The sequence below is a fragment of the Bos taurus genome, chromosome 22 (genome assembly GCF_002263795.3).
Source record: "Bos taurus isolate L1 Dominette 01449 registration number 42190680 breed Hereford chromosome 22, ARS-UCD2.0, whole genome shotgun sequence".
In the NCBI taxonomy this organism is placed as follows: domain Eukaryota; kingdom Metazoa; phylum Chordata; class Mammalia; order Artiodactyla; family Bovidae; genus Bos; species Bos taurus.
Genome location: NC_037349.1, coordinates 2,895,451 through 2,907,966, shown reverse-complemented (window position 1 = coordinate 2,907,966; position 12,516 = coordinate 2,895,451). Strand labels below are relative to the sequence as shown.

Here is a 12,516-nt window from a genome sequence, read left to right as displayed (position 1 = left end):
CCAAACACCTCCACAGATTCCTAAAATATCTGTTAGGGCAGTGTCTCACAAACTATCTGTAGTAAAAAGCCAGTTGTTACCTTCCCCAACTCCATAATCTGTCCAATATCTATACTTTTATTAAAAAAAAAAAAGTCACTAGGGGAAAACAAAACAATAAATTAAAACATACAGAATATAAATTCCATTTTATTGCATTTGACAGACAAAAATTACCATGCAAGTGTCTAAATGGTTACTGTCAGTTTTTCCTCTTATCTCATTGCAGGCCAATAAACAGTTCACAGACCAGTTCTGGTTCGTGGGCCACATTTTGAATAGCACTGACCTAGAGACAGTACCACCTTTGTTGAAAATCACTAGTAAAAATAAAGCAATACATAAGAATGGTAGTTAATATTACCTTTATAATTTTTATGCTAAATATCCTCTAGTAGAGACTGAAATAAACAATACCATCCTCATAAACAACCCTGCACTACTTCACATGCTCCTGTCTAAACCTTCAGACACGCACACAAGTCCTAGTTCATTTCTTTTTTAAAGGGCAACCTTGTCTTCTGATGTTGAATTTCCCTTTGCAAAGGTGCATCTACACTATTTACATAGTGAAAAGTCCAGATTCCTTTTACAAGCAAAAAGCAAAAGGATAAAAACAAAATTTTATTTTAAAAGGACTCATAAAAATATACATACATGGAACACAAGAATGATGCTACTCTTATTGCCTGTCCACCTGGAGGTTCCTGCCCATCAGCCTTTCCTGTTTCCCCACGTCACACTTGACCTTCTGAGAGTTCACCCTGTGCTCGCCCCATCACTCAACACAGAAGGACCACAAGGGTAGGCTTTGCTTTCAATCACGGTCCACTTACTTATGACACTAATACATTACTTGTCCAGAAGAATTTGTTTAAAAGCATTGACTCCTTTTCTTTTTCAGTGGTGTCCTATTGAGAATATTGTCACATGAGAACACTGTCAAAGCTTCTCCTATCCTAACCATAGCTTTGACAGTAAGTAGAGTTAAATATCTCTCTGCACACAATGTACAGAATAACATTAAATTTTAAAAATTGCTTTAAAATGCTATTAACTTTACGAATTTTTATTAAAAAGATTCAAAAAAATGTCTGATGTTGTTCTCTACTTAACTTTAAGGTAAAGTCCACAATAAGCTGTGAATTTTAATTATTTCAATTTTCTATGAAGATTGCACACATAATAACATGACATAAAATATTTTAGTATGAGAAATATTAAAATATGAGTATGCACAAATAAAAGCAATTGTTTATTTTTTAACTTAAAATTTTCTATTATTCTAATATCTGATAATTCTATTACACTGATATAAGTAACATAAGTATTAAATTAACCATAAAAATTAAAATATTAACCATTAATATTAAATATAAATACTATTCTCTTTTAAAAGTGTATTAATCAGATTGAATTTCAAATCTGTATATTTAATAAAATATGATCTTACCCTTTTCTTGGCCACCACAGTAACTTTGCCAGCTGCTTTGGATTTGTCTGTAAGATAATAAAGAATGGCTGCTTCAGAAAAGTGCCTACACTCCTGTTCGAATAAATGCAACATTACACAGAATTTTCTTTCTCATACCATGATATGTGTTTTCTGTGGTCCTTTTTGATAAAAATGCTAACAAACTCAGCTCCCAGAGTTGATTATAAAACAAAGTAATCCAAAAGTAAGAGCATTCCTATACTTATTTGACAAATCTCTGCCCCTAAATCTGACTGGCTGGCTGGATGCCCTCCAGCGAGCATCCAGTGCATTTCATTTCTAGGTTCCGGTCAGCCCAAGTGCCCTGGGGTATGTAGGATCTGGAATTAAATCCCAGTTACTTCTACATGCATGTCTTACTACATGCCAGACAAGGAATAAAGACTTCAAAGAGACATCTTATTTAATCCTCCTGATAGTTTTTAAAGGTGCATCCCCGTCTCCACTCCACAGCCTGAGGTTCTGCAATGGGGCAGATACATCCGACCACAAGTCCCTGGTCTCTATGCCTGCTGCCTCCATTCGGGGCCCCAAATGGGGCTGCCAACAGTGCCGCCAAGAAAGATACAGCAAGAGTGAGGAGGCTAATCAAACAAGAGTACAGCTGACCTTGAACAACATGGCGGTTTAGAGCGCCAACCCCTTGTGCAGTCAAAAATCCACATATAACTTTTGACTCCCTAAAATTTAATGACTTGTAGCCTACTGTTAACTGGAAGCCTTACTGATAATGTAAACAGTTGACTAACACATATCATGTATGTTATTATGTATTATATACTATATTCTTACAATACAGTGCGCCAGAGAAAAGAAAATGTCTTTAAGCAAATCATGAAAGGAAAAAATATTTACAGTACTGTACTGTATATATATATATCAATGCTGTAAGTCTGTGATTTGTTTTTAAGATGAATCATCCGTCTGTCACTACCTATAGCAATTTTGTCTTCTATGATACAAAATACTGTAGATGTCACATGTATTACTAACACTAGACATCAAATATGAAAAGACAATGTGAAAACAAAATTCATGTTTCATGAGGAAACAGTGACATGGCTGCCCAGTGTAATAGATATGATTGCTCACAGTAGCCCAGCCTCTATGTTAATGGATAAATCATTATAACATTTTTATGGCAGACAATATTATGGTCACATTCATAAGACAGAATGGGACACCTGTTATATTTTTTAAAACCCCTTACCTGTGATGATAGGCTGATATGCAGTTTCCCCAATTATGAGAGAGAGAGGTACTGTATGTAATATAATTCTTTGAAAGCAAAGTTACAAGACAGTAAGAAAACCAACACATTATTAATCTTGTGTTAACTATCACTCAGCTTTTGCCTATGTAAGGCTAGTCTATTCACTTCAAGTATAAGTCTTGCACACAATGCTCTACATGATGAATGCCTGGGCACTAATGCGGAGGACACACAGTGTCATACAGACTCTACTGCAAGTGTTAGACTGGCACGCGAGGATACCCACATAGTGCACAACAAATACATTTATGGACCGTATGGCATGAGGATTATTTACTATTCATTGAGTAGAAGTAGGTCATCATTAAGGTTTTCATCCTCATTAGCTTCACTTTGACAAGGCTGTGCAGGAGGAGGAGAAAGGGTTGGACTTTCTTATGGGTGGCAGAGGCAGAGGAGGTGGAGGAGGTGGAAGGGGAGACAGGATAGGCAGGCTCACTTGATGTCACTTTATAGGAATGCATCTTCATTTTTGTATGACTTTTTTGCATCCTCATTTCTCCAAAATGATACTAACACTTCTTCCACCATTTGCTTCCGTTTCAGTGCCCATATCATAGAAGAGTTCATGATGTAAAAAGTTAAAACCAGGCTTGAGTAATCTGAAACCTTCTGCCAGATTGTCTGATGTCAATTTGTTTTCTGGCACTGCTTCTTCTACATCTTCTTCCTCATCATCTGGCCATGATTCAGAAGCAGTTATCTGTTAATTCCTCTGGTGTGCTGTCTTGAATTTCTCCAAAGTCTGGAAACTCATCACCTGCTACCCTTTTTGTCATACCCACAACCTCTTTCATGATGTCCTCAACTGGATCCATTGTAAGTCCTGTGAAGTCATGCACATCTGGTCACAGTTTTCTCCAGCAGGGATTTATTATTTCAGGCTTGATGGACTTCATGGATTTTTCTGTAACAACAATGGCATCTGCAATGGTGTAATCAACCTTCCAGACTTTCACAATGTTCTATTAGGGTTCTCTTCTAGAGCACTGACAATCCTTTCCATGTGTAACGCGCGTTAAAAGTTCTATGATCCCTGATCTACAGACTGAATTCAGTTCAGTTCAGTCACTCAGTCGTGTTCGACTCTTTGCAACCCCATGGACTGCAGCACACCAAGCCTCCCTATCCATCACCAACTCCTGGAGTTTGCTTAAACTCATGCTTAAACTCCATTGAGTTGGTGATGCCATCCAACCATCTCATCCTCTGTCATCCCCTTCTCATCCTGCCTTCAATCTTTCCCAGCATCAGGGTCTTTTCTAGTGAGTCAGATTTTTACATCATGTGGCCAAAAGACTGGAGCTTCAGCTTCAGTGTCAGTCCTTCCAATGAATATTCAGTGTTGATTTCCAAGGGAATCTCAAGAGTCTTCTCCAACACCACAGTTCAGAAGCATCAATTCAATGCTGCTCAGTTTTCTTTATGATCCAACTCTCACATCCAGACATGACTATTGGAAAAACCATAGCTTTGACTAGACGGACCTTTGTAGGCAAAGTAATGTCTCTGCTATTTAATATTCTGTTCCAGTTGGTCATAGCTTTTCTTCCAAGGAGCAAGTGTCTTTTAATTTCATGGCTGCAGTCACCATCTGCAGTGATTTTGGAGTCTAAGAAAATACAGTCTGTCACTGTTTCTACTGTTTCCCCATCTATTTGCCATGAAGTGATGGGACTGCATGCCATGATCTTTGTTTTCTATGTTGAGCTTTAAGCCAGCTTTTTCAGTCTCTTCTTTCACCTTCATCATGAGGCTCTTCAGTTCCTCTTCATTTTCTGCCATAAGGGTGGTGTCGTCTGCATATCTGAGGTTACTGATGTTTCTCCCAGCAATTCAGAGACTGAATTAGAGAATATATGTTCGAAAGGCAAGCAGATCACTTTGACACCTTCAGTGCTGAACTCGTGGCATTCTGGGGGCCAGGGCATTTCTGATATCAGAAGAACTTTAAAAGACAGTCCCCTTGCTGGTGGAGTACTTCCTGACTCCAAGGACAAAGCACTGATGAAACCAATCCAGTAAAAGAATTCTTGCTGTCCAGGCCTTCTTCGTATAGTACAACCAAAAGACTGGCAGCTGCTGTTTATCTTCTCCCTTCAAAGCTTGTGGGTTAGCAGCTTTATGGATAAGGGCAGTCCTGATCATACATCCAGCTGCATTTGCACAAAATCAAACAGTTAGCCTAGCCCTTCCTGCCTTAAATCCTGGTACTTGCTTCTTTTCTTTACTAACAAATATCTTTTGCAGCATTTTTTTTCCAGAATAGGACACTTTCATCTGCATTAAAAATCTGTTCAGGTAGGCATCCTTTCTCCTCAGTGACTTTTTTAATGGCATCTGGGAACTCATCTCCTGCCTTTTGGTCAGCAGAAGCTGCTTCTCTTGTTATCTTGACATTTCTTAAGCCCAACCTCTTTCTAAAATTATCAAATCATCCTTTGCAGGCAGTAAATTCTCTAATTTAGATCCCTCACCTTCCTTTTGCTTTAAGTTGTCATATTATAACCTCACTTTTTCTTGAATCATACTAGAGTCTAAGGTATGTCTTTTTGATAGCAAACCTATACTCACACTAAGGCTGCAATTTCAATGCAAGGTAAAAAGTGTATTGCACTAAAGTGAAAGGTTTTGGTGCATGCTAGTGTAGCAATGGCACCCCACTCCAATACTCTTGCCTGGAAAATCCCATGGACGGAGGAGCCTGGTAGGCTGCAGTCCATGGGGTCACTAAAGAGTCAGACACAACTGAGCGACTTCACTTTCACTTTTCACTTCCATGCACTGGAGAAGGAAATGGCAACCCACTCCAGTGTTCTTGCCTGGAGAATCCCAGGGACAGGGGAGCCTGGTGGGCTGCCATCTATGGGGTCACACAGAGTCGGACAGGACTGAAGTGACTTACCAGCAGCAGCAGTGTAGCCAAAGTGATAGCTTCACAAATTTCCTTGTTTCACTTTTTTACAATGGTTGGATTCATTCATCTTGAAATGGTGGCAACTTCAGTTGCAGACCTCAGTCTATAGTCCATATCAAGTAACTCTGTTTTTCCTTGGAACGTCGTGACTTATTTCCTGCGTGCACTTTCAGCATTATTAGTGGCACTTCGTGGGTTCTATGGTATTGTTCAGGGCTTATGGTATTGCATAGAAATATGTGAGAACTGCAAGAGAACACTTTCCACTGTGATACGCAACTTTAGTGGAGAGATGAAGTGCTCCTGCAGAGGTGACCCGTGTCACAGCATTTGCACAAGTGTGCACTACATCTGTGCTCACTGTGACAGCAGCAGGAGGTAGCTGGGAAAGTATTACCATGGCACAGTGTGTGCACAGTGTGTGCACTTACCTTTATGCAATCATGGTTTAATACTGCATTTTTATGTTTGTTTACATTTCACCCGACTACAAATGGCACCATATACAATCTGTGTTTATGTACATTTTAATAAGTTTTAATTTTTATAATATATTTGTGTGTATTTCATGGTAGTAAATGATTAAAATAGACTGCTATCTATATATAATTTAATCACTCATGATATACACTTTTCTCAAATTTTTTAGGCTATGCAGTTCATCTGTAAATTTTTTCAAATTGTCACCAATCTCCCCACATTTTTCATATATTTATTAAGTGAATTCACTGAAATCTGTGTATAAGTGAACCTGCTCAGTTTCAACTCATGTTGTTCATGGGTCAATTGTATAGAAAAGTATTTAAAGATCATTTTGATATGTGCAAAAGTATGTATGTGTGTATATTAGTAAAAATCATTGGCACAACTGGTCTTTTTTTAAAAAATGTTCAATCTGGAATTCCATAATTGAATAGATTCTATGTAAATATTTATCCATAGATATGTTTTAGAAACCTTAATACTGTGGTAATGAAAAATGGGAAGGGCTATGGATATTAACTGTAAGGTTTCAGGGCTGCATTTATGCAGAAAGGCAGAATCAAGATGGTGGAGAGAGAAGAAACAGAGTCCCTGTCTCCCCATGCCTAGGACACTCACTAGACACTGGTGGGGAATCCCCAACAACCAGGCCAACGGGAGGAGCCCCTGGGTGACCAGCTCCCATGGGGGAGCAGAAGGGGAGGGGCAGTCAAGAAGTCAAGTCTCCCTCTGTCTTCTGGAGCCCCTTCTGTCCTCTAGAGTCCCTTCCAAGCACATGTATTGCCCATGTAAGCCCTGCAGGCACAGGAAAGAAAGAGGAGAAAGAGCTGTGCTGGCTGGGGGTATGTCCCTCGGGTGTGGAAGAGTGGGAAACAGCCTGGTGTTCTACCATCCACTCAGCCTGGGGGAGCCTCCTGGGGTGCCAAGCCCGATCCTCTGTACTTGGAAGCCTGATGCACTCTGGAGGCCCTCTCAGCTGGGCTGAGCCCAGGCCTTACCTCCTACTCCAATCCAAGGTCTTTTCTGGAGGCATGGTCCTGAACCAAGACCCCATGCCCCACCTAAACCCTGCCTCTACCTAAACTCTACAACCACCTAAGCCCTTACCTACCTAAGGACCATGACCCCCTAAAGCCAAGGTTTTTTTCTGCCTTTCTTTGTTGCTCTTATTGTTTTGTTAGATTTTTTTGTTTTTTACTCTTGGCCAGTGGAGTTCAGTTTTACCCTCAGTTTTACAACCTGTAGCTATTTTATATATAGTCTTAATTTTTCTACTGTTTGTTAGTTTCTAAATCTATTTTATTCTTTGTTATTGTTCTGCTCCCTTTTATTTTTATTTAGTATTATATATATATACATATAAACATATATACACACATATATATACATATAAACATATATACATAGATATATATATACACATCAGATCAGATCAGATCAGTCGCTCAGTCGTGTCGGACTCTTTGCCCCATGAATCGCAGCACGCCAGGCCTCCCTGTCCATCACCAACTCCTGGAGTTCACTCAGACTCACGTCCATCAAGTCAGTGATGCCATCCAGCCATCTCATCCTCTGTCGTCCCCTTGTCCTCTTGCCCCCAACCCCTCCCAGCATCAGAGTCTTTTCCAATGAGTCAACTCTTTGCATGAGGTGGCCAAAGTACTGGAGTTTCAGCTTTAGCATCATTCCTTCCAAAGAAATCCCAGGGCTGATCTCCTTCAGAAGGGACTGGTTGGATCTCCTTGCAGTCCAAGGGACTCTCAAGAGTCTTCTCCAACACCACAGTTCAAAACCATCAATTCTTCGGCGCTCAGCCTTCTTCACAGTCCAACTCTCACATCCATACATGACCACAGGAAAAACCATAGCCTTGACTAGACAAACCTTTGTTGGCAAAGTAATGTCTCTGCTTTTGAATATGCTATCTAGGTTGGTCATAACTTTCCTTCCAAGGACTAAGTGTCTTTTAATTTCATGGCTGCAGTCACCATCTGCAGTGATTTTGGAGCCCAGAAAAATAAAGTCTGACACTGTTTCCACTGTTTCCCCATCTATTTCCCATGAAGTGATGGGACCGGATGCCATGATCTTCGTTTTCTGAATGTTGAACTTTAAGCCAACTTTTTCACTCTCTACTTTCACCTTCATCAAGAGGCTTTTGAGTTCCTCTTCACTTTCTGCCATAAGGGTGGTGTCACCTGCATATCTGAGGTTATTGATATTTCTCCCAGCAATCTTGATTCCAGCTTGTGTTTCTTCCAGTCCAGCGTTTCTCATGATGTACTCTGCATATAAGTTAAATAAACAGGGTGACAATATACAGCCTTGACGTATTCCTTTTCCTATTTGGAACCAGTCTGTTGTTCCATGCCCAGTTCTAACTGTTGCTTCCTGACCTGCATACAAATTTCTCAAGAGGCAGATCAGGTGGTCTGGTATTCCCATCTCTTTCCGAATTTTCCAGTTTATTGTGATCCACACAGTCAAAGGCTTTGGCATAGTCAATAAAGCAGAAATAGATGTTTTTCTGGAACTCTCTTGCTTTTTCCATGATCCAGCGGATGTTGGCAATTTGATCTCTGGTTCCTCTGCCTTTTCTAAAACCAGCTTGAACATCAGGAAGTTCACGGTTCACAAATTGCTGAAGCCTGCCTTGGAGAATTTTAAGCATTACTTTACTAGCATGTGAGACGAGTGCAATTGTGCGGTAATTCGAGCATTCTTCGGCATTGCCTTTCTTTCAGATTGGAATGAAAACTCACCTTTTCCAGTCCTGTGGCCACTGCTGAGTTTTCCAAATTTGCTGGCATATTGAGTGCAGCACTTTCACAGCATCATCTTTCAGGATTTGGAATAGCTCAACTGGAATTCTATCACCTCCACTAGCTTTGTTTGTAGTGATGCTTTCTAAGGCCCACTTGACTTCATATTGCAGGATGCCTGGCTCTATATCAGTGATCACACCATCATGATCATCTGGGTCGTGAAGATCTTTTTTGTACAATTCTTCTGTGTATTCTTGCCATCTCTTCTTAATATCTTCTGCTTCTGTTAAGTCCATACCATTTCTGTCCTTTATCGAGCCCATCTTTGCATGAAATGTTCCTTTGGTATCTCTGATTTTCTTGAAGAGATCTCGAGTCTTTCCCATTCTGTTGTTTTCCTCTATTTCTTTGCATTGATCGCTGAAGAAGGCTTTCTTATCTCTTCTTGCTATTCTTTGGAACTCTGCATTCAGATGTTTATATCATTCCTTTTCTCCTTTGCTTTTCGCTTCTCTTCTTTTCACAGCTATTTGTATACACACACACACACACACACACACACACACACATATACTTTTTCTTTCTTTGCTACTGGAGTCTGGTTTTACCCTCCAGGGGTTGTTTCATATATACTCTTATTTTTTCTGATATATCTGTTAGTTTTCTAAATCCGTTTTATTTTTTATTCTTTGTTATTGTTCTGCTCCTTTTTATTTTTTATTATTATTTTCTTCTTTGCTACTGAAGTTTGGTTTTACCCTCCAGAGCCTGTTTCATATAGATTTATATCTTTTCTAACATATCTGTTAGTATTTTAAATTTATTTTTTATTTTATTATTTGTTATTGATCTGCTCCCTTTTTACTTTTCTATTTTCTTTTTTTCTTCTTTTGCTGCACCTTGCATCTTGCAGGATCCCAGCTCAAAGGCCAGGAAACAGGCCTGAGCTCCTGTGGTGGGAGCAGTGATTCCAAACTGCTAGACTAACACAGAATATCAGGCCCCAGGGAATATTAATCAGGATGAGGTATCCCAGAGGTCCACATCTCAACACCAACACCCCACTTCACCCAAGTGCCCACAAACTCCACTGCTAGAAACCTCAGGCCAAACAACTAGTAAGAAAGGAACACAGACCCACCCATCAAAAAAAAAAAAAAAAAAACATGAGATGACAAAAACTATGACAAGCACTGAAAATGAAATTGATCAAAAATCTTCCAACAAACAAAAGACCAGCGCCAGAAGGCTTCATAGGTGAATTCTATCCTGTTCAAATTCTTCCCAAAAATTGCAGAGGGAAGCAAATACTCCCAAACTCATTTTACGAGGCCACCATCACCCTGGTACCAAAACCAGACAAGGAAATCACAAAAAAAGAAAACTTCAGGCCAATATCATCCATGAATATAGATGTAAAAATCCTCAACAAAATACTAGCAAAAAGAATCTAACAACATGTTAAAAGGATCATACACCATGATCAAGTGGGGTTTATCCATGGGATGCAAGGATACTTCAACATATGCAAATCAGTGTGATACACCATATTAACAAATTAAAAGATAAAAGGCTTCTGATAAAAGATAAAAATCACATGATAATCTCAATAGATTTAGAAAAATCTTTCAACAAAATTCAATACCCATTTATGTTAAAAAAAAAAAAATCTCTCCAGAAAATGAAAGAGAAGGAACCTACCTCAACATAACAAGGGCCAAGTACAACAAACCCACAGCAAACATTATTTCTTTTGGTGAAAAACTGAAAGCATTTCCTCTAAGATCAGGAACAAGAAAGAGGGCCCACTCTCACCACTGTTATTCAACATAGTTTTGGAAGTCCTAGTCACGGCAATCAGAGAAGAAAAACAAATAAAAGGAATCTGGATTGGAAAAGAAGTAAAACTCTTACTGTCTACAGATGACAAGATAATGTATGCACACAGAAAATCCTAAAGATGCCACCAGAAAATTACTAGAGCTTATCAATGAATTTAGTAAAGTCTCAGGATACAAAATTAATACATAGAAATTGTTTGCATTCCTATACACTAATAATGAAAAATCAGAAAGAGAAATTAAGGAAACAATCCCATTCGTCATTGCAACACACAGAATAAAATACCCAGGAATATTCCAACTGATGAAGGAATAATCTCCAGCAGACACAAGTAGTTCAATATCAGAAAAGCAAACAACCCAATCAGAAAATGGACAGAAGACCTAAACTGACATTTCTCCAAAAAAGACACACAGATGGCTAAAAGACACACCAAAAGATGCTCTACATCACTCATCATGAGAGAAACGCAAATCAAAACTACAATGAGGTATCACCTCACATTGGTCAGAATGGTAATCATCAAAAAATCTACAAACAATAAATGCTGGAGAGGATGTGGAGAAAAGAGAACCTTCTTGCACTGTTGGTGGGAATGTAAATTGATACAGCCACTATGGAGAACAATATGGAAATTCCTTAGAAAACTAAGAATGAAGTTACCATACGACCTTTGAAATTTAAAGAAATATTCCTAGGTATTTTATTCTGTTTGTTGCAATGGCGAATGGGATTATTTCCTTAATTTCTCTCCTTACGTAGGTTTATTCCTGGGATAAAAACCTGCAAAAGACCTGTATACAGAAAACTATGATAGTGATGAAAGAAATCAAAGATGACACAAACAGATGGAGAGATATATCACATTCTAGGATTGGAAGAATTAACATTGTGAAAATGACTATACTAGCCAAAGCAATCTACAAACTCAATACAATCCCTATCAAATTACCAACGGCATTTTTCACAGAACTAGAACAAAATATTTGACAATTTGTATGAAAACACTAAAGACCCCAAATAGCCAAAGCAATCTTGAGAAAGAAAAATGGAGCTGGAAGAATCGATGGTCCTGATTTCAGACTGTACAACAAAGCTATAGTAATCAAGATAGTATGGTACTGGCACAAAAACAGAAATATGAATCACTGGAACAAGACAGAAAGCCTACAATAAAACACACACACCTATGGGCACCTTATCTTTGACAAAGCAGGCAAGAATATACAATGGAAAGATAGCTTTTTTAACAAGTGGTATGGGAAAACTGGGCAGCTATGTGTAAAAGAATGAAATTAGAACACTTCATAACACCATACACAAAAATAAACTCAAAATGGATTAAAGACCCTAATATAAGCCCAAACTATATAACTCTTAAAAAGAAAATGTAGGCAGAACACTTTTTGACATAAATCACAGCAAGATCCTCTTTGACTCACCTCCAAGAATAATGGAAATAAGAACAGAAATAAACAAATGGGACCTAATTAAACTTAAAAGCTTTTGCACAGTAAAGAATCTATAAACAAGATGAAAAGACAACCCTCAGAATGGAAGAAAATAACTGCAAAAGAAGCAACTGACAAAGGATTAAATTCCAGAATATACAAGCAGCTCATGCAGCTCAATATCAGAAAAGCAAACAACCCAATTAAAAAATGGGCAGAAGACCTAAACCGACATTTCTCCAAAGAAGACA

General features: G+C 38.7%; 1 protein-coding gene across 4 annotated transcripts in view; it reads right to left on the bottom strand.

The window, feature by feature from the left end:
- The window catches only part of ZCWPW2 (zinc finger CW-type and PWWP domain containing 2), a 154,388-nt gene that overhangs the window by 40,002 nt on the left and 101,870 nt on the right, over window positions 1-12,516 (bottom strand). For all 4 annotated transcript variants that reach the window (XM_059879963.1, XM_002696896.7, XM_059879964.1 and 1 more), the window contains one exon: window positions 1,493-1,539. In XM_059879963.1, the coding sequence (XP_059735946.1) occupies window positions 1,493-1,539 (47 nt within the window). The remainder of the gene's footprint in view (window positions 1-1,492; window positions 1,540-12,516) is intronic.